Source organism: Schistocerca serialis, chromosome 2, assembly GCF_023864345.2.
Source record: "Schistocerca serialis cubense isolate TAMUIC-IGC-003099 chromosome 2, iqSchSeri2.2, whole genome shotgun sequence".
Lineage (NCBI taxonomy): Eukaryota > Metazoa > Arthropoda > Insecta > Orthoptera > Acrididae > Schistocerca > Schistocerca serialis.
Window position 1 is genome coordinate 135872150 of NC_064639.1, and position 26436 is coordinate 135898585.

A 26436-nucleotide genomic window follows, 5' to 3' on the forward strand; every position below is an offset into this window, starting at 1 on the left:
TAAGACATCAGGTAATAGAAGGAGCTGTAGAGGGCAAAGCATTTAGAGGAAGACAGACACTGGAATACACGAACAAATAATTGAGAACGTACGCAGCAAGTGGTGCTCTGAGACGAAGGGATTGGCACAGGAGAGGAATTCGTAGCGGGCTGCATCAAACCAGCCTGGAGACTGTTGACAAAAAAGAAAAAATAACAGCTTAAATGTTCTCACAAGCACTACTACCCAACCAAGGAGGAAACTTGAAGCATGTTGCAGAAAATAGTGTGCAATTTTGATGTTGCTCGAGAAAAACATTGCCAAATGACAGATTAAGGTCTTCCACTTACTTTGAGAATTCGGTCCCAGTAATGATGATAGTAACAATAATAATAAGAAAGGCAATGTTGACTGTAATAGCCTGTTTCATATTCTCAAGGTGGCAGGTGTAAAATACAGAGAGCTAAAGGTTATTTACTATTTGTATAGAAACCAGATGGCAGTTATAAGAGTTGAGGGGCATGAAAGGAAAGCAGTGGTTGAGAAGGGAGTGAGACAGGGCTGCAGCCTATCCCCGATGTTATTAAGTCTGTATATTGAGCAAGCAGTAAAGGAAACAAAAGAAAAATTTGGACTAGGAGTTAAAATCCATGGATAAGAAATAGAAGCAACGAGGTTTGCGAGGACTTTGTAATTCTATCACAGACAGAAAAATCCCTAGAAGAGCACCTGAACGGAATGGACAATGTCTTAAAGGAGGATATAAGATGAACATCAACAAAAGCAAAACGAGGATAATGGAGGTCAGGTGATGCTGAGGATATCAGATGACGAAATGAGACATTTAAAGTAGTAGATGAGTTTTACAATTTGGGTTGGTTCAAATGGCTCTGAGCACTACGGACTTAACATCTGAGATCATCAGTCCCCTAGAACTTAGAACCTAAGGAAATCACACAAATCCATGCACGAGACAGGATTCGAACCTGCGACCGTAGCAGTCACGCAGTCCCGGACTGAAGCGCCTATAACCGCTGGGTCACCGCGGACGGCTACAATTTGGGGAGCAAAATGACTGATGATGGTCGAAGCAGAGAGGATATAAAATGAAGACTGGCTACGGCAAGAAAAGCGTTTCTGAAGAAGGTAAATTTGTTAACATCGAGTATAGAAATAAGTGTCAGGAAGTATTTTCTGAAATTATTTTTTTGGAGTGTAGCCATGTGTGAAGTGAAACATGGACGATGAATAGCTTAGACAAGAAGAGAATAGAAGCTTTCGAAATGTGATGTACATAAGAATGCAGAAGATTAGATGGGTAGATCACGTGACTAATGAGGAGGTACTGAATAGAATTGGGGAGAAGAGTAAATTGTGGCACAACTTGACTAGAAGAAGGTCTCGGTTGGTAGGACACATGCTGAGGCATCAATAGATCACCAATGTAGTATTGGTGGGAAGCGGTGAGGGTAAAAATAACAGAGGGAGAACAAGAGATGAATGCACTAAGCAGATTTAGAAGGATGTAAGTTGCAATAATTATTCGGAGATGAAGAGGCTTGCAGAGGATAGAGTAGCATGGAGAGCTGCATCAAACCACAACAACAACAATAATAGTAATTGGAACATAGTGGTTAACCACTGCCACAAGATGAAGACTATAAATTAGACTTATAAATGGCGTAAATCGTACAGAGATTTTGCGTTTCTCGAGACGGACCATTTGAGATTCTAAGTCCGGAGTAGTTTCCCAGCGCTACTATATCACAGGGACACGTGTGAAGCATAGGAACTGTGTCGGCTAGGAGCTAAACATGAGCCGAGGGCTAGTGGTTTGAGTTATCAGGAAGTAGCTGGGGCCACGTGTGGCTGGCCCGCGGGGAGGGGGGCAGAAGAGGCTGCGCGGCGCACGTCAACACCCGCTCGCCTTTCGTATAAAAGCGGGCGCCGGCGCACGTCCACCGTCGACTCGGCGTAGACGCACAGAATACGACGAGCACCATGAGGACCGCCGTGCCACTGCTGCTGGCCGCTCTAGCCCTTCTGGGCCTGGCCTCTGCCACCATCAACCCTGCACCGCACGTCGCTGGTAAGTCAGCTTCCAACAACCCCGTGACATCCGCCCGTTGTGTTGCTGCAAGTAGCTACCAGAGGTAGACGTACAGTATAACTCAAATTCGTCGTTTGTTCCTGACACAATGCATTTTCCTCCATCAACATTTTACTGACGTCTTCCTTTATTTGTTCTGTTCAAAAATGTTCAAATGTGTGTGAAATCCTACGGGACTTAACTGCTAACGTCATCAGTCCCTAAGCTTACACCCTACTTAACCTAAACTATCCTAAGGACAAACACCCACACCCAGGCCCGAGGGAGGACTCGAAGCTCCGCCGGGATCAGCCGCACAGTCCATGATTGCAACGCCCTAGACCGCTAGGCTAATCCCGCACGGCTATGTGTTCTGTCCTTGTATTAATTTAATATCCTACTTTCAACAACAACAAAATTTGATCACTTAGCTCCTACTACACCCACCAATATAAATAGTTTGCTTTATGTGTTGCAGGTTTTCCTGCTCTCATACTATCCACTCTGTCGCTGCTTACGAAGCCAGTAAACTGTCCCAAAGTATCTTCCTGTCTGTCCTTAATGTGACCCTTCTAACAATATTCACTCTAGGAACTATTTTTCTTTCCAGCTCTTTCCAATACTACTTAGTTTTACGTAATTCATAGACTATTCATACAGTGTAGCAGTGTTCACATACGCCACTTAAAACAGTTCAAATATAAACCTGTATTAAAAGTCCAATAGTCCGCAACAACTGTAACTATTGAAATCGATTAGATACTCAGGCAACCGGTTTTTCAACTTCTATGCTTCATGTTCTATATATATATGCCACAGAGTAGCGGTTGGCGTGTCTAGGACAAGTTCTCAGTCTTCTTCAGCTGGTAAAACCATCATCAGTAATCAATGTCCAGTCTGTGTTAAAATACCGATGAGCGGTCACGATTTGACCTGTGGACCTATATCGAGCAACGCACGGTGATCGGCACAGGCCCAAAGGAACATGTTTTAATCGCTTAAGGGATGACAGTCCACCGATATTTTAACTCAGACTGAACATTCATCAATGACGATGGTTTGATCAACTGAAGAAGACTGAGAACTTTGCCTAGCCATGCCAAATGTTACTCTGCGGCGTACTGTAATAGCCCCTTATACCATATGACGTAGCATTCTATTCACCAGAAGATGCATCTCAAAAATTGAGAAACCGGATGTGTCAGTCTCTAATCGACTTCAATAAACACAGGTATTGCGGACTATTGGTCTTTTCGTTTAGTTTTATATTTTAAGTTTTTAACATCTGTATGTAAACACGGGTTACACCGTATTAAAAGTCAACCATTTATTTAGAACTGCTTTAGCTGTGGCTGCCTTAGTTTTAAAGTTATCTGTAACTGTTTAGTTTGTTACTTCATGCAACTACATCATTTTGACTACGTCACGGAAAATCGAGTAACTTGTCCCAGTGGTTACCACTCTGAACTCGCATTCTGGAAGACTATTTAGACGCTCCGTGATTTCTCTAGGTCGCTTCAGTTAAATGCCGGGATGTTTCCAATGAAAGGGCACGGCCGATTTCCTTCTCCTCCCCCCCCTCTCCCCCCCCCCCCCCCACACACACACATACACTATGTGTGACAAGAGGGTCGTTCAATAAGTAATGCCCCACATTTGTTTTACAAAATGCCATTAATATACGTAGACAAATGTCCTTGTTGGTGCCTCACATTTGATGTTTTTCCTGTACGCCGGTGACGTTTCGAACCATTCTGGCAGAAGGTAGATCCTTAGTAAAGCGTCAAAATGGCGTCTACATAGGACTCACGTCACAAGCAGCGTGTGTTATCGAATTCTTGTGTACAGAAAAAGAAACCGTGGTAAACATCTATAAACGTTTGTCTGCAGTCTGTGGCAATGCTGCAGTTGATAGGAGTACAGGTGGCTGACTGGTAAACAAAGTTACAGCCTCAGTACATGCAAAAACAAAAAAAATGGTTCAAATGGCTCTGAGCACTATGGGACTCAACTTCTGAGGTCATTAGTCCCCTAGAACTTAGAACCAGTTAAACCTAACTAACCTAAGGACATCACACACAGCCATGCCCGAGGCAGGATTCGAACCTGCGACCGTAGCGGTCTCGCGGTTCCAGACTGCAGCGTCTAGAACTGCACGGCCACATCGGCCGGCAATGCAAAAACAGAGCTTCATGATCAGCTACACATCATTGCCTCTTCCACCGTACGGCGCGTACCTGGCATCCTCGGACTTCAATCTCTTCGGGCCGCTTAAGGATTCTCTAAGGGGAACAGACTTTGAAGATGATGAGAGTGTCAGTCATGCAATGAAAACATGGCTACGCCTACAGGACAAGAGCTTTAACCAGCAGGGAATACATGCTCTTCCACAACGTTGGCGTACGAGCGTAGAACGTTATTCCATTGCGACGAATATTTCAGAAACGAGTGATAATATTCCTTCTGTTCTTAATATCAGATGGTCATTATAGTCTGCACTCTGTGGCAAGGAGTGTCATTTCTAATGAGCATCCATTTCACTTGCTCTAAATACTACGTTCATGATAAAGTTCAATCTTTTTTGTGGATTATTCTAGTGAATTTTCGCATCCTCGCCAACAACGGTAGAAACGTTTTTCACGAACAGATATGCCATATATCATTCCTACTTATGAACAGCCACAAGACAAAAATTGTTTTAAAATTTTTGGAAATACTGTTTCTGATTTTAGATTGGAAGATACAAATCCACCGTAAGTTTTCATCTCTTGACGGTTCATACTGCTGTGACTTGGTAGTATGACGCCACAGAGATCACTAATGGACGGCAAAAACAATGTGTATTCCGATCGTGTGCTTGTATGAGGATAATCGGTGTACAGTAACGCTGCTAGTTTTCAGTGCGCTTACTTAAAATGTATCAAGGGACATTCTCAGTAGTTACACACCCACGGAACTTCAGGTATCCTTTGATATTAAAAAGTCATCTAATGTACCTAACACGGACAAGTTCTGCACGCTGGAAGGAATCTATTAGAAAGTGTTTCTGTTAAATATCATGGCTTTCTCTGTTACCTAATACCCCTGTTAATCTCATGTTATTTTATCTGCCATTGCGACAGCCACCGCTCATCTAACGGTGACATAAAAAACCATAAATCGATTTTCTAAAAAATTGTTGCATTACATAAGGAAACGGTTTCAGTCGCGTTATTTTAATGCTATCATTCGTGATAGTGTAACAACTGTGCATGAATAAACTGACCACATTGTATCTCATTTTGCAGCTGACAAGGACTTCCTCCTCAGGCAGAAGAGACTTCTTCAGATCCTATGGCACGTCGGACAACCTATACTCGACCCTGAACTGAAGGAGATCGCGAGTTCCTTTAAACTTGAAGATCACGCTGGAGACTTCAAGGTACGTAAAGGAGAGAAACATGTGAATATCGTTTAGGCTGAGCTTATTCGCGGCAAGTGCTGTGTTACTGAGGATATCCTGTGTTGTAGGACCCAGAGCTCGTCAAGACGTACTTAAGGTACTACGCACACGGGTTCTTCAAGAAACGCGGAGAGCAGTTCTCGGTGCACCACAAGTACGACCAGCTCGAGGCTAAGGCGCTCGTCGACATCCTGTACCAAGCAAAGGACTTCGACACCTTTTTCAAGGTGGGTACCGTTGCTCATTCCGAGTACCAGCCTGCAGTAGAAGGAATCTGACGCTTTCTTTGTGTGTACAGACCGCCGTCTGGGCCAGGGAACACCTGAACGAGGGCCTGTTCGTGTACGCACTCAACGTCGCTAAGCTGCACCGCGATGACCTCTTCGACGTCGTTCTGCCGCCCTTCTACGAGATCTACCCCCAGCTCTACGTCTCCTCCGACGTCATCAGGGAGGCGTGGGGAGCAACCTTAGAAGGTATGCGTGACAGTCTACTTCTTCAATATACTTTGTTTACAATGCAAAGTAATTTCGCGTTTAGTTACTCAAGCGCTACAGTGTGGTCTCCTCCTGGTCTCAGTATTAGTAGCCAATGTAATAGTTCGGAGTTTCAAAGATATTACAATCCGCAAGTCATATCTATTGAAATGATATTGGTGTTACCATTAACGTCACCAGGCGACATGATGTCACTGGTATTTCGTTTCTTCACAGAAAGCTATATCAGTATTTCTCAAGTCAAAGCAGAATATGTGGTAAAGGGTAATTTCTACCATAATTTTTCCCTGACTTTCTCTGCACAGCAGTGGACTAAATGTCTACATGCCATCGTAGACGTCTAATCGACGTTGCGTTGTCTTGTACTCCAGTCTCTCCGTATGGTGAAAGTGGGTTTTATATGATTCTTGAAATTTGTGCAACAATGTTTAATTAGAAGAAATTCTCTAAAAGTTCATCACATACGGTCCTTAAATGTATCAGATTCGTACCGAATGAACTTACGTGTTCCTGTAATTACGACAAATGCAGCACATTTGATTTACAGCTAGGATACACGATTAACTAACAGGCACCATTAACTGGAATAATTGCATTACAAAGTTCACATTTTCCATGTACTGTCTTAAAACAACAGTCGTAAGTATAGATGCACACATGTCTTACAGACACTGATGAAACATTTGCTTTACGAATTATGAGCTAATTAAATTTGAAATGTAAATGAAGCAATATATTCACTTCTTTCCTTGTTAACCGATAACAGTACAGAGAACCAGACTGGATCAGCAGCATGAGGACACACAAAGGGCTTATATGCAGCAGCAACAGTTCTGTTAGACATTGGTAGTGTAAATTCTGATAGCAACTGGTTGTACATTCATAACCGATGTCGCACACTTTTAAATTTATTTAAAGTAGGAGTTAGAATACCGACATGGTGGCAATTGTTTCATAGATGTGGTTTCTAGTCAGTGCACACGACCAGCTTCCAGATTAATAATCTCAGACTGTAAAAGTTTGGTATTCAGGTTTTCGCAGTAATTCGAAAGCTTATAGATCAACATACAAACGTAGGCTCGTTAAGATGACTCTGTAAGGACGCAGACCATAAACTATTTTGCTCCTATGCAACCTTGTCTGTATTCTGACTTTGCCTTAAAAGTACTTTACAGAACTGGAGAGTCTTACCTTACAGTAATCGGTTTCGGTATGTTTATCACAGGTCATGTACAAAGAATAAGTCAGTAGTTACATGAGTGAATGATCAGTGAGTGTCCTTGATCCCACAACAGGCAAGACTTTCGACAAGGACCATCCATACGTGATCCGCGCAAACTACAGTGGCTACCCACGCGCCCACAACGCTGACGAACTCCTCTCCTACTACACTGAGGACATCGGCCTGGGCGCCTACCTCGACTTCATACACTACCGCTATCCCTTCTGGGCCAAGCTGTCCGAGTACAACCAGGCCAACTACACCCGCAGAGGGGACCACTTCTACTATGGCATCAAGGCCACCCTCAGCCGCTACTACCTGGAGAGGCTCTCGAACCACCTCCCTGACATCGAACCCGTCGACTACAAGAGACCCGTCCCCGGATCTAAGCCTTACGGCCCATTCGTTCAGTACCTCAGCACACTGGAGAGAAGACTTTGGGAAGCGGTCGATTTCGGCTCCGTGTTTGACGTAAGTGGGAACCTGCACTTATTTCACATTAATCTTCAACGTCAATTTAGAAGCTGTCTTTAACCATTTTACATCTCTATTTGCAGTCCGAATTCAAGAAATACTCTCTTCGCGACCCACTGAGCATTGAGATCTTTGGACGGATCGTGGAAGGTAACGCAGACTCCATCAACAGGGATTACTACGGATCATTCTACAACAGCCTTCTGAAGTACCTGGGACACGACGGTGACCATCATCATGGGGTATGAAGTATAAATGATGATTTTGTTTCTTAAAGTTCATTCGACACGACATTACTGGAATAAATATACTTTCTTCCTAGGAGGATCCCTCAGTTCTGGACAGACCAGCATCAACTTTCAAGTCTCCTCTGTACTACAAGATCGTTAAGCGAATTGCGCTGATACTGGACCAGTTCAAGAAACACCTTCCACCTTACTCACAGAAAGAGGTAAGAGACACAGACTTTTAACGTACAGTTTGCGTACAATTAAATAGTTCACTCCTGGCTATAATATTATCATTCGTAGCTTCTTTCAGTAATCTGCAGAAAATACTCAGATCATTCTCGGATCCACATTTTTCGCGCCGCTACCTACTAAATGTGTGATTTTGTTAACTGTTTGCCTCACGTTGTTCAGAGGCCTTACACGGTTCACACCTACAAGTTTCCTTTCGGATCGGCAGCTACTACTCACATCAGAAATTCCATTGGCTTCAAGATTAAGCACTTTAATTTACAACAGAGGAGCCACCGTATATCCTAGCCGTGGTATTGACGAAATGTGAGAAGCATGAACTGTGTTCGCATTTGCGAGTGGGGACAACCGTCGGCTGTATAATGGAATGGCGACAGTGAAAATTTGTGCAAGACGTATACTCGAACCTGGATTTCTTGCGAGCCGTCACCTCACCATTAAGCCATCCGGGTCGACTCTCGGACAGACACGATCTCCCATATGTCGTAAAAAATGTGACCTACAACCTGCACTCGTACATATGTATTTTTCCGTAGACAGGGGATACATTTATAACCGAAAGTCGCTTGCACGGTGGCGGCGCATGAGTACGATATTGGAGTGCCTGTGATGTTCAGAAGTACGATGCAAAGTTCCTTTGGACTTGCATGTTTTCTTTTTTTTTGTGCATCACTTACATTACATTATACAGGGTGCATCTCCTAAGAGTCACCAGGCACGTTTTCTCTGGTGTTTCAGCACATATTTGCAATTTTGTTTTTGCACTGTGTAGCAGGATTCACGACAAAGAGATACCACTCACCACGTCTTCAAGGGACGCACAGTGTCAACGAACAGCGACGTTTTTTTCCCATTACAATCAAATGATTTTTAGATTGGAATTCTACGTGTCCATTCCATAGAGTGGTCCCAGTTTAGCTTAGTAGGATATTCGTTTTAGCGATAGGTATTTACAGGGACAGTACAATACGAAGAATAAACACAACAATCCAGCAGCGACTCGGTAGCGCTGCGTGCTTGGCGGTAGCAGTCGGCGTGGGCCGGGATAGAACTGTCATTGCTGGAGTACTGGTTATTCCTCGCGTTTTACTGTCCCTGTTAATATATGAGTATATCGCAAAAAGAGATATCGAACTAGTGCAGCGCACTATCGAATGGGTACGTAAAATTCCGGTTTAAAAATAGTTTAGTTTTTAGAGGGAAACAAACGGACGCTTTTCGTCGACACTGTGCGTCACACGAAAGACACTACGAGCATTACTTGCCTGCGCTGACTCTTGCTACACAGTGCTAAAACTAAATTGCAGATATATGCTGAAACACCAGAGAAAACGTGCCTGGAAAAAAGTATGAGGCCATGGGAAAAGGAAATAAAAGGAATTCAGCTTGGGATTAAAAAAGAGCAGAGAATCAGAGTGAAGTGCCTGGCTTTCGAGAACGATCTTGGCATTCTAACGAACAATAGAGAGGAAGCCAAACTTGCATTGGAAAAACTACATGAAATCTCACAGAAAACTGGGCTACAAATCTCATACGACAAAACACAGTATATGGAAAACAAACCTGTAGATAATCTTCCCATTACTACTCAGTATAGGAAAGTGACACAAGCTGCACACTTCAGATATCTGGGAGAGATAATCCAACCATCAGGACTGAACTCAATAGCGACTAAAGATAGAATCTCCAGATTACATAAAGGATATAAGCTCACTTGGAATCAATATAATAAGAAATATATTTCTGTCAATGCGAAACTAAGGCAATACAATACAGTAGTCCTACCAGAAGCACTTTATGGTTCAGAAACTACAGTGATTCATGGTCGTACGAAGATCAGAGAGATTGAAAAGCAGGAAAGAAAAATTCTGAGGGAAATATATGGACCAATGTTTCGGGAAGAAATTTGGATGAAGAGGCCAACTAGGGAGATTTACGAAGACACGGAAACAATAACAGACACCATTAGAAAGAGAAGGATGAAATTTTATGGACATCTCAGCAGGATGAATAATAGCAGGCTCACAAGGCAAATCTTTGACATAATAAACAAGAGCAAAAACAAGACAAAGTGGATCAGTGAAACAGAAAAAGACATTAAACAAAAATGGCTCTGAGCACTATGGGACTTAACTACTGAGGTCATCAGTCCGCTAGAACTTAGAACTACTTAAACCTAACTAACCTAAGGACATCACACACATCCATGCCCGAGGCAGGATTCGAAACTGCGACCGTAGCGGTCACGCGGTTCCAAACTGACGCGCTTAGAACCGCACGGCCACACCGGCCGGCTGCAGACATTAAACACGTGGGGATCATACAAAACAATAGAGAACAGCTTAGAAACATCATACAGAAACACACACTTAATCAAGAACACACGGAGAACAGAACGGGAAAAAGATGGTCGGAAGAACGCAAGAGAGAACACAGTGAACGAATGAAGAGAATCTGGGAAGAACGAATAAAGAAGAAGAAATCATGACTTAAAGTTCAGTCGCTCTCTTAAAAGGGAATAATCAAAAATAATAATAAATACATACATATATGGCCCACCCAAAACCGTATGATATATATATATATATATATATATATATATATATATATATATATATATATATATATATATATGACTTATTTTTATGGCTGCTTCAAGGCTTCCAGCAGACCTAGTGACGCACTGAAACAGCCTCACAATATTTCCGTTTTTTACTCTCCAGTTGTCTCTGCCCGGCGTGAAAGTTGAGAGCCTGACGGTCGACAAGCTGGTCACCTACTTCGAGGACTACGACTTCGAGCTGAACAACGCTATCCCGGTGGCGAGCATCGAAGAGGCCGCCAACCTGAACGTCGTGGCTCGCGTCCCGCGCCTGACACACAAGCCCTTCAACTACCACGTCAAGGTCACCAGCGACAAGGACGTCGACGTCTTCGTTCGCTTCTTCATCGGCCCGCGCTACGACGTCTACGGCAACGAGCTGTCGCTCAACGAGAAGAGGCACAACTTTGTCTACATCGACTCTTTCGTCTTCAATCGTAAGTTATTTACCACAGGCTTCTTCTTAAGTAAATTTTATTGTACTGCACCTAAAGGGACAGGGGGCGTTACGTGACTGATATTACACTTTTGAAACTCGGTCATACATTAAAACTGAGAGACTGGATGGGACTCCAATCCAGACCTTACCTTTTACGGACAGTGTTATTACCGACTGAGCTATCTAGGCATGACTAACACCATTCCCTGCCCCCCTCTACCCTCTGTCTCGCAGCTTCAGCTCTGCCATTTTTTTAACTCCTCATGAAGTCTGCATGCATTCTCAAGCTAAAGTTCATAGTCATTACACACAATGTTTAGTGCTAGCGTCGTTGATTCATATTCTGTGAGATGTAATAGATGCATATAAGCATTTCAGCTCCCTCATCTTCTAACAACATATGAAATAAACATTTCACAAAATATTGATGCCTGTTGCTTGCTACAACCTAATATTAGTCACGTTTCAGATGCCTTATAGATTAAGGAGTCTTTAGTGGATTTATTAGTTTATACGTTTGTGCTGCCATAATCTGAGTTTCCACTGATTTGGTCATAGCAGATTTAGGCAGGAGGAACGAGTACTATATTAAATGCTCTGCCGATGGCTTAAAAGAGAAGACAGAACGCCTCTGGAGCTTTAGTAAAATTTTGATTGCGACAAAAAGCCGTCTGAATATATACATCGCGTAGTTACACACTTGTTGCTGAAAATGGGCACACCAATTAATTTGATATAAAATAATGATTATGCTGAGTGAAGTGTGACACTGGTTGAAGACCTGAACTTGTATTCTGTAATTGTGGATTCCAAATACCAGTCTGGTCATTCAGACTTATATTCTCCGTGAATTCCGTAAGCTTTCTTCAGCTGAATGTCAGGATAGCAATGTTTAGGAAATGAAGTATCGATTTTCACCCCTTCCTCCTAAAATTCAGGCTAGTATTCTGTTTGTATTGACGGGAAGTTAAACAGGCCTTCCTTTTTTTATAACCTCGTTTTAGCTGTTCAGCCTCAGTGCTCTGCTAGCACTCAGTCTTCCCCCCACCATTTTATAGCTCATATAGAGCATAAAAACAACCCCTTAACTAGGAGTCTTTTCTGCCCCATCCCCAGATACCAGAACCGCCAGTAGTCTGCCTATCATTTCTTTCATCAGTATCCTTACTAATATAATGCAGCTAATATGGATATTCTGGAAAACTACTGCCGATAGACGTCTCGGACATGTTTTATTTGATTCACTAGACCAGTAACAAGAAACTAAATGTAAATCGTGTTTTACTTTAACCTCGTACAGTTTTGCTATGGCTTTATATTAGCGAAGTTTCTACATTGTAGGCAAAATCCTTTATCAGCCTTAACTCCGATAACCAATCATTTGCGGACCTATGTTTATATGAAATTATGTTCTTTAGATTTACTTTAGAATAACATATTCAAATAAATGCATATCTTCGTGAATCATCTTGTGTATATACAAAAGATGGGTCATATGTATATACGCATGAAGGTTTCTGATTTTATATATATATATATATATATATATATATATATATATATATATATATATTGTGAACAAAAGTCAACTAAATTTGAGTTTTTTTTTAATTTTTTGTGATACCCCTACCCTCGGAGTACAGTTTACGTAAAATACGTTGGCACTGAAAGATATTTTCGGATTCTGTACCATACTTATACATTACCTACCACATTTAAAGATTTTGTTGATAATAAAAGTTAACAACAATGAAGGAAATTTGTTTCTTTATGTTTTTTGATATGCTTGGGTATTGCTAGGTCTAAGACCGGCGTTTGGTGATAGTAGACTTTGTTTGGTCACGGTTATGTTCTTTGCATGTGATAGCCTCCATTTTATATGCTCCTTGCTCAGAACGGGTGCTTATGAAATGTGAGACACGTACACATTACGTGGGACACTATTAATATTGTAAAGCACCCAAGGTCTCTTTTATAAGAATGAGGGATGGTTATTATGAAGTGGAATGTAAATAATGATTTCCATGATTTTACGTCAATGCACATAATTTGGAGATACACAGACTACTTCAGTAAAATTCTTCTGTGTGTGACTGCGTCGTATGTGACAAGATTACCGAAGTTCTGCCTGCTATTGCAAGCAGCCTTCGTCAGTGTACAACAGCCAGCGAACGATCTGTATTTTTGTCATAAAATGACGAGGTCACAAACTCAGAAGAATTTTATGGATAACGGAAGAAAAGTTCACAAGCAAACTTTGTCTGTTTCGCGGGCCCAATTTTTGATGCCGAGTTTATCACTAATTTCATTTCTACTACCCCTCATTACTTCCGTCCCTCTTGCAGTGAAAAAGGGAGAGAATGAGCTGGTGAGGAACTCCAAGGACTTCAACTACTACGGCCAGCTGCCGCTGAGCTACAGGAAGCTGTACGAGGCTACGGAGGCGGCCATCGCCGGCGGAAATCAGCCCTTCATCGACGACTTCGTGCACAAGTACGGCGACATCGAGCGCCTGGCGGTGCCGAGGGGAACCCGCAGCGGCCTGCCGCTCTCCACCTACGTCATCATCACCCCGTTCACGCACAAGACCATCAGCAGGATCAACCCGTACACCGACGACGTCGGCGCCAAGATCTCCCTCTTCCCGTTCGACAGGCCCATCAACGAGCTGGACTTCGACGTGTCCAATTCGCACTTCGGCGAGACAGTCGTCATTCACAGGAACGCCGAAGAAGTCGCCGCTGCCTGAAGCTGTACAGTATTGTCTGCTGATTTAAAACGCCTACTGCCCAAGTGTTCATTTTCTGTGCTTAGGTAGTAATCAAATAAACGCATTTTATACGCTCTTCTATTACCCTTGGCTATTATTTCGTTATCCTCATCACCACTATTTCCTTCTTAATTATTGTGTTACGACATCTCTATATCGATTTCGTCAGAAATGGTGTGGTAGTTTGGACGTTCTGGTTTTAATGTTTCTCTAGTCAGTTGCTGGCTGCAGACACAACATCGCTTTCACACTGTTCTACGGAACCCTGTTCATATATATTGGCCACTGGTGGGATCGTGTATACGATTGAAGTTCATCAATAAATTTGGTAACAGACCACAAGAATTAATCATAAGTTTAACATCTTACTACTCTCATTAATATCTGTCATGGTAGGCTCCTTCGTCATAAAAGAACATTTAGTTATCAGTTCATTAGGAAAGTAATATTTGTTGACATAATCTACAGATACGTTAGTATACATTTTACGGTTAGATTCGACGAGACATTTTTCACTGATGCAAAGCTTCATAAATCGACTTTCTAACTTACGATATAGCACTCATTTTTTCTTCGTTAACCCTTCTACATTCTTCAGTCCAATCGGTTCCTGTTTTCTTCGCACTTCCTTTCTCCAGCTGCACTTCCAAGCAGCCAGTCTTTTGACTGTACGAATTTCTGTCTAAAATTTCGAAGAAATAACGTCGAGGAATTTATTTGGCCCGTTTATAGATTGTTTTTTACTTGTTGAATCTGTCTGTGGGCTTATGTTGTTCAGTACATGTGGATTTTTGTGTGTGCTGTCGGTTTTGAACTGAACGCTGTCGCATATCATCCGAACAGTAGTAACATACTCATAAAACGTAAGGGTACGTCTAGTAAAGACACCAATAACGTTCTAAGACGTCCATCTCCTTTATTGAACAATATACATACGAAGACGTGTACGAGTTTTACACGACACTTACACACACACACATATATATATATATATATATATATATATATATATATATATATATATATACCGGGTGATCAAAAAGGTAGTATCAATTTGAAAACTTAATAAACCACGGAATAATGTAGATAGAGAGGTGAAAATTGATGCATATGCTTGGAATGACATGGGGTTTTATTAGAACCAAAAAAATACAAAAGTTCAATAAACCTCCGACAGATGGCGCTTCATCTGATCAGAATAGCAATAATTAGCATAACAAAGTAAGACAAAGTAAAAATGATGTTCTTTACAGGAAATGCTCAATATGTCCACCTCCATTCCTCAACAGTATCTCTAGTCGAGGAATAATGTTGTGAACAGCACTGTAAAGCATGTCCGGAGTTATCGTGTGGCACTGGCGTCGGATGTCGTCTTTCAGAATCCCTAGAGATGTCGGTCGATCACGATACACTTGCGACGTCAGGTAACCCCAAAGACAATAATCGCACGGACTGAGGTCTGGGGACCTGGGAGGCCAAGCATGACGAAAGTGGCGGCTCAGCACACAATCATCACCAAACGACGCGCGCAAGAGACCTTTCACGCGTCTAGCAATACTTTGTTTTTTTTTGTTCTAATAAAACCCCATATATAAACACACACACACACACACACACACACACATATATATATATATATATATATATATATATATATATGTGTGTGTGTGTGTGTGTGTGTGTGTGTGTGTGTGTGTGTGTGTGTTTATTTACGGGGTGGAGAGGGATGTTACAGAGGCAGAAAGGGATGGTTGGAAGTTTTGTCGATAGAATCGGCAAAATCTGTGCAAGTACGTGTTACATAACGGAGAATTATGTATCTAACAAAATCATTCTCCAGAAGCCGGACATGGAGCATTGGATGCTTTTCTAAGAGGTCTGCCACACGATATGACAAGACGACTATGGGTAGGAACCACAAAGCCTTTTGCTGTTACCTACAGTATAGCTACGGAAGTAGAGGAGATAGACGTCTCAGCAATAAGGACGTATTTTCCCTGCTCCTGTAAAATATTATAGATACGAACATTCGGTAAAGATCCAGAGGTAGTGTCGATAACTACAATTTGGTAAGCGTGGTGCGTTAGGGAACGGAACTATAGAAATAGAAGGCGGAATGGGCAGGGGAGAAACAGTCAACCGTTAATCACTAACGGGAATTCCAAGTAGGCCAGATGGTGTTCCCAGTAAATATTAATGCTGTGAGAACATGTGCAGAGTAGAAATGTTGCTTAGTGGGTGTTGCGAGTGGTAGGAAGCATAGATTTTTGTTGGAGAGAGTGTCAGTGGTAAATCATAACCTCTTAGATGAGAGGCCGTTGAACGCTCAAGGTTAAAAGTTATGTGGTGTAAACAGTAGTGTTTAGAGCCTCTGGGGTCAGCAAGGCTGCGTATTCAGGTTAAGGTGGAAGGATTCCGAGTGAAAGTGGACGTTATGCTTCATATTGGTGAATGGTACTGTGCAGTCCTAGGGTTAGGTTTTCTGTTTAGTCGTCAGGATAAAACTGGTCTCCGGCGACGCACGGTGGATCTTGGGGTAACACTGTTCCAGCTAGGGGAAACTGTCGCCACTGGTACGGTCGTCTGTCATGAACGACAAACCAATTACGCTGCAGGTGAAATCACTACGGTTCAGTACACTCTTGTTGAGTCGGCCATAGTGCCGTTTTGATCGTCGCTGGAGAGGCAACTTTGTACATAGGCTTTCGCCTGTACTGTCAGACTTACGGTGCGGATGGTTTGAAAATGGACATAATTGTCAGAAACTAGTAACCATCACGAAATAAAGGAACTGCTTAATGCGTCTTATGAAGGAGCTACAACTATTATAAAGCAAGTTGCAGACCTATTCACGTGCAGCATGCTGCAAGATAGTAGTTACCACACTGTCGGGCCAGCAGAGAGATCAGAGTCGTACAGGGTGACAGTTTTTGAACTATATGGAAAAACGTAAAATAGTTACAAACTAGCCTTTATTCAACATGTAAATGTCACTACATACATTCGAATTTAGATTATGATACGTTCGATATGCCTGCCATCCTTGGCGATGACGTGGCGCAGACGAATAGCGAAATTCTGCATGACTCGCTGAAGTGTCGAAACATCGATGTCGTCGATGACCTCTTGAATGGCTGTTTCCAGCCCAGCAATGGTTTTCGTGTTATTGCTGTACACCTTGTCTTCAATATAGCCCCCAAAAAGGAGTCGCATGTGCTCAGATCCGAATAACACAGCGGCCAGTCGAAGCCCACGCCAGTGGCCTCTGGGTACCCAGAGCCAGAATTCGGTGCCCAAAGTGCTCCTCCAGGCCATCAAACACTGTCCTGCTTCGATAGCTTCGAGCTCTGTTTGGCATGAACCACGTCTTTTCGATATCAGGGTGACTTTAGATAATGAGTATGAAATCATCTTCCAAAATCTTCACGTACCGTTCGATGGTCACCATACCATCAAGTAATATGGCACCGATTACTCGGTGACTCGACACTGTACACCAATCAATGAACCGTTGAGCGACGAATCCATCCAAATGAGAGCGGTCTTCGTCGCTAAATCATGCATGCATTCGCATACTAATTCCTATCATGCCCCGGGGCCAATCTTGTAGTATGAACGTCCTACACAAACCGTTCAGAAGTTATGACGATTTTATTTTATATAGTTCAATAATTGTCATCCTGTAATATCATCGACCCATCAGGAAGGAAGAACCACTGTAGCATTAGAAACCCGACTGCTTCACGTCCGAAATTAGGCTCTGCTGGAGCTTACGTGACGGGAACCGATGCCTTATCAATACAAGTACGCACGAGGTTCATATTAATGTCCCCCCCCCCCCCCCCCAATTTTTGGCCAGTTGTGTGCAGTCCGGCACCCGCAAGTTTCGAAGGAGGGCTGTGGCGATCTTCGAGTCGACATGAATCTACCAGCTGCTACCATGACACTTGGCGTTCTCTAGCTGCACGGCTACAGTTGGCTATGAGTCTGCTGCTGTGGACTTAGCACCTTCCAGCCGGTAGGCCACCTCCGAGCTTACTTCCAATCGCTGCCAGCGTCGTATCCTGGAGGGCTAATGTCTGAGATCGGGACGTGGCAGTCCCTCAGTCACCTTGCCCTGTCGGGCATAATGTCGACGTCCGCCTCCACTTGCAGGCACTGCTCCTGGAAGCTGTGTTCCCTTCCGGGTTTCACCGCTGGAATCCGCGCCTCTGCCCCGAGCTGTGAAGCTGCGTCCAGTCGGGGAACACGAGGCCTAGGCCGCCGTGCACGTCAAATGTCAGTGACCTTGCTGTATCGCGGACATCATAGTTTCTCTGGGCAAGCGACACTGTGAGCTGTCAGGAACTGTAAGCAACTTGCTTGCCTTAGTGCTTCCGCTCTAGGGAGGTGGTTAATGCTGACGCAACTGGTTATCCGGTTATGTGGGTTTTTTCAAAACCAGTTTAATCTGACCCTTGAAATAGCTGAAAATGACGGCTTCTGAAATAACCGATTATCGGTTTTTCCTTCCTATTATTTCTTGTAATAAACGTAGAAATCGAACGAAGATTGAATAACTTCGAGTCCCTTAGTTTCAACACACATAGACTCAAAATATTAAATTAAATTGGCAGGTAAAACAAAACCTAGCCTGGCCACAGTTCGCTGCTTTTCTCGAAAAGTGGCAAGTCATTGAATACTACAAATAATCAGCAGTATTCTCCTACTGATTCAAATTTTTTAAAACTCTGTTCAAAGATATTTTTGTAACCGGTAATCATACCACTATCTTGAGCGTTACGAACAGTCAGTGCTAGAGGGTGAAAATTGAGGTTGAAGAACTCTGCTTTCCGTCTTAATTTGTCCATTTATAAGGGCTACAACCTGATAAAGGCGGCAGGTCACCTGATTTCCATTTTTGTCGTAAACTATTAATGGATTCTTAAATTTTATGTTTTCTACTCATAAGATGTCACAAGTTCGTTGTGGTTCCGTCCGTTTGTTATCTTTTAAAGGAAATCGAAAATTGTACTTCATTGATACCGTAATTCACAAAATACTTCGAGACTAGGGATGATACTACCATTCCGTAATACAACTGATGTCTGACAATGACAGCTACAAACTAGCCTAAGGTCCAGATGGGAAAAGTCTTACACATTGCATGTACACACGTACCATCTAACACGCCACCCCACAGGGATCAGGTGTATAATTATCCCAGCAATGCCGTACCAGTTCTTAAACCATGTGTTTGTTGTGTTTCTGTCTGCATTGCTATTAAAACATCACTGACCACTTTCCCAATGTTCTGTAGAAATTCAATATTTCAAAGCCAAAGAAATTTTACAAATAAAAATTACTCGTTTTTGAAAAAGGTTTATTTGAAAATGAAATATGTTATTATTGGTGCTACGACTAAATGACATTTCGTTTTTTTTGCTCTGTTATTAGTAAAAATAAAAAAAATTGATATAGCGTAGAGCAAACAAATACGGAAAAATAGCGATTATTCGGAACTAAAACACCGGTATGCGTTTAAATCGGTCGGTTTATCCCCAATCTTACCCCGCATACGCCATCTACCGCAAACGCCCTTGCGGAGTTGCTACAGCCGAGTGTCGCTAAGACTGTTTTAGTTTATCACTTTTTCAATTTCAAGATGATACTGTCGATACCGAGATGTCGTTTTATTAATGAGAAGCTCCTCCAATTGTTTTTTTTTTTAGAACATTATGGAGTTCATGCGACCGGATTCGGTCCTTATATTAGGCCATAATCAAGTTTATCTGTAATTGCCAAATGTTAATTCACAATATTTTAGTTTTTGTAAAAGGAGATGAAAGATCATGTTTATATGTGTGAGTAAAGTAAAAATACAGATATAGTGTACAACTTGCGTTATACTGTAGAGAAGCAACGTCAAATGCTAAAAAAAGTCTAGTAGATTTAAAAATGTTTTGCACCTAATGACGTCCTGACAAAACGGGTGTACCGTAAGTATAGAATTATAGATAAATTCAATGAACGTCACGGGGGCAAGAGAAAAACTGTTATCTTGATATTTTATTGATATTTGTTACGTTGAACTGACAGTATAAGGCATTTCGGATGTTCCGAACAACGAGAAAAATTTTTGTTATGAAATTTTTGTTACGAATGGTCATTCTGTGAGAGAGTACAATGCACGACCCGTTTTGTTTCTGAGAAGCATCGTAATGATTTCGAGTATATGGTACTCTCAACCTCCCGCAATAACTGCAGTACTTCGAACAACGAAATTGAGGACTGTGAAGAAATCACAAGGTGACCAAGTGAATAACAGATTCCGAGCAAATTTTACATCGCTATTCACTATCATGATAACCAGCCAACGGGACGTCGCAATCTCTTCATGTATAGGTTATGACAACATTTTAAATTTTTTTTAAATTCGGTCAATAATTAACTTAGAGAGAGTATTGAAAAGTAATTTCGGTCTGTCTTGGAAGCGGTTACATAGGCAAGTTTCAATTGGAATTATGCTCTTCACTGTTGCGAAGATATTTTCACGTAAACGAGGGTGACTGCATTAATACACCGAATAAATTACAGTTACATTATCACTCTCTAACAGACCGCCAAAATGTTCAGAATATATCCCAGAACAATCTTTGCAACTTTGTTGGTAGTGTTTTGGTTCATCCTGTCGATTTTTTGATGCCTACAACCCACTTAGACATTTATCTTGTTAACAAAAAACTGGCTCTGAACACTATGGGACTTAACTGCTGTGGTCATCAGGCCTCTTGAACTTAGAACTACTTAAACCTAACTAACCTAAGCACATCACACACATCCATGCTCGAGGCAGGATTCGAACCGACTGTAGCGCCTAGAACCGCTCAGCCACTCAGGCCGGCTATCTTGTTAACAATCACGGAGAGATTTACTATTGAAATTTCGGGACACCACTTTTCACGATGAGTCGGCCAAACATTACTTCCCCCATATACCTCTCGAGTATTTCTAGGAGGAGAAAATTCGAGAAATTGGAGCCATTACAGAGGCTTACCGACAATCATTCTACCCACGCGCTAGTTGCTAGTGGAACAGGGTTGGAGGGATCAGATAGAGGTACCGAAAGTACCCTCCACCACACACCATTAGGTGGCTTGCGGAGTATGATGTAGGTGCAGATGAGAACAACATATTGTTTGAAATTTTTCAGAAAATCTTTTCTGCATACAAAGAAAACACATAAAATTGTGCAATGCTAACAGATTCTCTCTCCTTCGTTATAATAACCATCCATAGTTGCACAGTAATTTCCAGGAAGAGATCCAGTCGCTGCAGTGACAGTCATAAACTAAATGGTGATATTACAACACGACGGCCGACTTTGAATGACAAAAGTGTGCCTTAAAATCCTCTCCGATCCACCATTTAGATGCGGGTGATCATGTCGGATTTGCTTTTGAGGAAGATAACCGTTAGTGAAACAAAGAAATTCTCAATGTTTTGTGTGAAGTTTTTGAATCGGTAAAAAACACATGTTACCAAAACTCCTCGCCCTGTATATGTACACTTGTATATATATATATATATATATATATATATATATATATATATATATATATATATATGTGTGAAAACATTTCAACTAAACAACATCACAACAGTGGTAGAATGGAAAATGATACCGAACAAGTTCTATATGGAGTGTAAGGTATACTTTTGAAGTCTGTGAATGTTTCGCTGTTACGAAATGTGTGCTGAGATGGTCCCGCACATTAAGCACATTTTCCCATACGGCTGGCAAGTACAAGATTCCGTAACACGTACTGCGCTTGAATTGCAACCACATCATATTACTTATGTACTTTTCCAAAATCAGATAGACGAATAGAAACAGGGGAAATATTCTCTATTCATAGTTACAAACTTATTTTACATTCGCCGTAATCAAACTATAATTTAATTACCATTTCTCTCTTAGTAACTACTTCCTTTTAGAGGACACCCATCTGAATTATTACCGGATTCAAATAATAGTAACAATAAATTCAGTCCTGTAAACTCTTATCTATTTCTCAGGCAGCAAAGAAAGTTCTTTCTTGGTTTCCCTCCCAAGAATATCGGTCTTCTTATTATGCACATAAAACTATTACCTATGTGTAGATGAGTCTACGAGTGTTACACCACGAAGAGTACATATGAAGTATTGATTCCCTGAACAAAGTTACGCATCAAACAGCTAATTTGAGAAAAAACAATGTTAAGGTAGCCTTTTTTCAAGAATGTTACTAACATGATTCTGCAGGGTACGTTTAAATAGTCTTACCTGGTGAGAGTACGGATTGTTTTTATGACGAGGGACCTTGAAAATATTTAGCGGATTGTAATTTCTAAGCACTACATCCGTTATATATTTTCAGGTGGTGCCCCACAGCACTTATATATTTGAAAAATGTCATGTTGAGCTGCTGGTAAAATACTTTATTTACACGACTACTGTCAGTCGTGTGATCATCATCAGGTTCATAAAAGTATTCTTAGCATGATGTTAGGAGAAATATAAAATCATTACCGTCAGATAATAAAACCATGTTATCATATCGTAATATAAATTACGTCGCCAATCTATAAAAACTATGCTAGTGAGTGTATTCATTCCAGTGAAAACTGTAATCAGCTTTAACGCTGTGAACAGTTTTATACCACCCAGGCGACTGAACAGCTGATCACTGTTTTCTACTCAAGATTCGGATCTGTTATACGTTGGTAAGCTGAGGTGCACTTTACAAATTTAGGTGCTGAGTAGAGTAAAACAACCTTTATAAATTCGTGATTCATATGTAAACCCAAAATAGATGCAAATAATCCTCTTACAATATGTGACCCGCTAATCTCGTATTTTGTAGCTTGTTATCCATCACGATGATGAACTTGGAAGAAGGTATATGACCGACAGTAACATGATATAAATCTTCTCCAAATGGTCACATTTAAACCATAGATTTAGGACATACGTAATTTTGAGAATGATACTTGTTGAGAGGTCAGCGAGCGACAGTCATATTGACCCGGTTTCAGTTCTCGGTACTGCCAGGGATTTTTGCTTGATGGGAAGAGTGGAACACGAGGCACTCAGCCTCGTGAGGCCAACTGAGGAGCTACTTGAACGAGAAGTGGCGGTTCTGAAGCAAGCGAAACTTACAACGCCAAGAAGAAAAGCATAATGACCGCATGCTTCTCAATTCCGCATCCGGACGACGGCACAGGATGACACGGCGGTCGATCGGCGTCGTGAGGCTCTCTTGCCCTCACCGCAGCGTTACTTTCCTGTTCTACACTCGAACAGACAAGTGCTACAAAGCTCGAGGATACTCTATACTAAACGACGTGGAGTGTTGGTTCATCCGTGCAACATACAACGAGACCGTACGGCAATTGGATTTTTTAAACTTCAGAACTAAAATATCAGTTTCCGAGCGGTGTGGTACAACTCAGAAAATTCTCGAGAAAATCGAGTTGAAATTTACCACGTGTCTTTACTTCAGGTGTCAACGGGCCTCACGATTCTGTGGTAGTGTGCTAGCCTGCACCGTTTGTGGCCCAGGTTTGATTCGTGTCTAGAGCAAATTTCTAAACAAATGTGCGTGTTCTGCGAACCTTTCCGTGAAGAGCAAAGTACGTAAATATGAATAAAAATAATTTTAATTTGTTTTTATTCTTACAATCTCTATTAAACTAACCCTTTCATAAGAGATCGGTAATTAAGAATTCATACATTGTGTGTGATATGTGAATAGAAATAGGAAGAAGTGCATTTTTGATAAAAATGACAAATATATGTATGTGTTGACTATCATATATTTGTTGAATTTTATGTTCAAGTTACATAGATAATGGAACTGAACGGAAAGTACGAAAAAAATAACGAACGAAATGAGGCTCGAACCAGAGACTACATCTCAAGGGCTTCCGATTTATTTTTCATCTTTACACAAGGGCTAACAATTTCTTTTTCATCTTTACACATTTTACGCTTCACGGAAATGCTGGTAAACTATGCACCATTGTTAAAAAACTTACATCAACTAGGACTCGACCCTGTATCGCCCACGCTGTAGGCAAGCATTCTGACAACAGCCACTTAGCCCTTCAACGAAATGGGCCGTGATGTACTGCAGTAAAGATAGTAGGAAAATTTCGAAATCGATTTTCTTGAGAATTCTTGAGAGTTTCACAGAAATGCTTTGCCGGATTGATATCTGCGTTCTGAACTTTACGTACCATAAAGATAAAAAAATTATAAAAAAAAAGAAGTTTGCCTTGTTAGGTATATATGTACAATCTGACTTTTTTTTGTATTACGCCCTCGCAACAAGCGATCTTTTTAACATTTGAAATTGATGGCTACCGACACTGAACCAAATATATCTTAAATAATTGGTTTAATTATTCCTGTTTGGAGAACATTTCTATTAGATTATCTCTTTATTTATATAGCAAAAATTTACAACTTCCAAGGGAAGTTTGTATCCTCGAACTCTCAGAACCATACAACAATGGGCTCAGAACATAAATAGATTGATGTGAATCGTACGCGTACAAATCTGAGCGTCTTACGGGGGGAGATATTTGAATGATCTCCTTCTCATGATGTAAGAGAGGAACTCTTGTAACATGAAGTAGAGAAATGTCGATATAACAAGACAAAAAAAACACGATTTCAATGTCGTGGCTTATTGCGCTTTTTTTCTCTCCTAAACATAATTACGTTATCTAAACAACAAATTTTTCCTACGGACCTGATCGAGTCGCACCTCTGTTCACTGAAGTGGTGACAGCGAAGTGGAACAGAAAAATATTCACATCTTGCTAAAGCCACAATTTTCTCTTTCAACTTCTGCATTCAAGCACTCCAGTATCAAACGCCACACTAATCACATTTCGAAACTATGGTATTGGATTTCTTGAATGCAAATGTGATATTGAATGAGAAAAAGGGGCTTTAGTCAGTTGTGCTTATTGGTCTGTTCCACTACAGGATCAGTAGAGTAAGTTCAACTAGCGTAATTATTTAAGGCAGAGTGCAGTATAGCAACAACTCACGACACTGAAATAGCTGTGCTGTTTTGGTCCTTTTTTATCCATGTTTCTTTTATTCTTGTTACTAATGTTCATGATGTGTGGGAAAACAGGTAGTTTTGCACGCGAATGGCTCACACCACAGTTTTTGAAGTGAGTGATTTATTTTCTAAGCACATTCTCATGCAATTCTGAGCATTTGTGCTCACGTGTTTCTCCTGTAAACTGAGAACCTTCACGGAAATTAGATCAGTAACTACAACACATTCACTTTCAGTAATGCCTATGAATACGCAGAGACTATTATGGCGTAAGTTGCGCCAGAGACGAACTGCGCGCCTATGAGCTGCGATAATTACAAGTATTCGTAATTTTGTTAGAAAGAATGAACACTGGTACAAAGTTTCTACAAAATTTTTCCCTCCATCTTGAATTTTTATCCCTCATTGTGAATTGGATGTACAAGAACGTTACGCAGAAGTAGGGAGTTTACCACAAATTAGCTCGAATACTGATTCTGGGATGCAGCACGATCTCCAACATCACGGGATATTTGTTTCCGCTGAAAGGAAAATTTGAAGGGTGAAGACCAATCCATTGGAAAAGTGGTAATATTTGCAGCTTCGTAATCTACAGCCAAAAAAGACTTCGCTCGAATGTACTGGAGGATGTGAAATAAACGTAACTTCGGAGTGTTGCATTGTAAATGTTAAGAAGTTTTAAGGTAGAGAACGCAGTGACAGAAGTTGTAAAGAAGTGCTGTCAGCCAATAGTGTCATCTTCAGTCTAAAAATTAACTCGCCGAACAACTGCCAGTGTGCCCTGAAATTAAATTTTGTCGAGGGCTGATTAAGATGTGCCTGCTACTTTCTGTCGCTGCGCAGAGAGCGTTAGTACTGGGATGTGAAACCAAAATAAGACAGTTGGAAAAAAAAGTAATTTGTTTATTATGACAACAGTAGTCTCTATAATTGTTAACACATTTATCCCACTGCGACAAAAGACCGTCAATGTGTCCATGGAAATCTACGGAACCATGATTGCACCAGGAGTGCACATCCTCGGTCGAAGCAAACCGACGGCTACGAAGGTCTTTCTCCAAGGGTCTAAAACTATGGAAATTGCGTGGGGAGAGATACGGGCCGTATGGAGGACGTGTAAGGGCTTCGCAGTGAACCTTCTGCAGCGCACTCGAAACAACCACTATTACATGTCGGCGGGCATTTAGTTGGCACTCCTCGGTACAAATTGGTTTCGTAGGCAACCACAAACATTTTTCCATGAAGATATTGACTGTCATGTCTCATGGACGGATAAATGCGTTAAGAGTTAAGCCATTATTTGTGAAATAATAGGCAGTTAAGTACTTCATTAAGATCCTTTAA

The 26436-nt window shown here is 41.4% G+C and overlaps 1 protein-coding gene and 1 long non-coding RNA gene across 2 annotated transcripts in view; one reads left to right on the plus strand and one right to left on the minus strand.

The window, feature by feature from the left end:
* Positions 1–26436, minus strand: part of LOC126456850 (uncharacterized) — a 93437-nt gene that overhangs the window by 64926 nt on the left and 2075 nt on the right. The window lies entirely within an intron of this gene.
* LOC126456847 (allergen Cr-PI-like) lies at positions 1871–14077 on the plus strand. Its single transcript, XM_050092659.1, has 9 exons — positions 1871–2068; positions 5356–5489; positions 5579–5737; positions 5809–5986; positions 7303–7700; positions 7787–7945; positions 8026–8154; positions 10906–11221; positions 13569–14077. The coding sequence occupies exons 1-9, from the start codon at positions 1981–1983 to the stop codon at positions 13970–13972; spliced, it is 1965 nt and encodes a 654-aa protein (XP_049948616.1). The 5' UTR covers positions 1871–1980; the 3' UTR covers positions 13973–14077.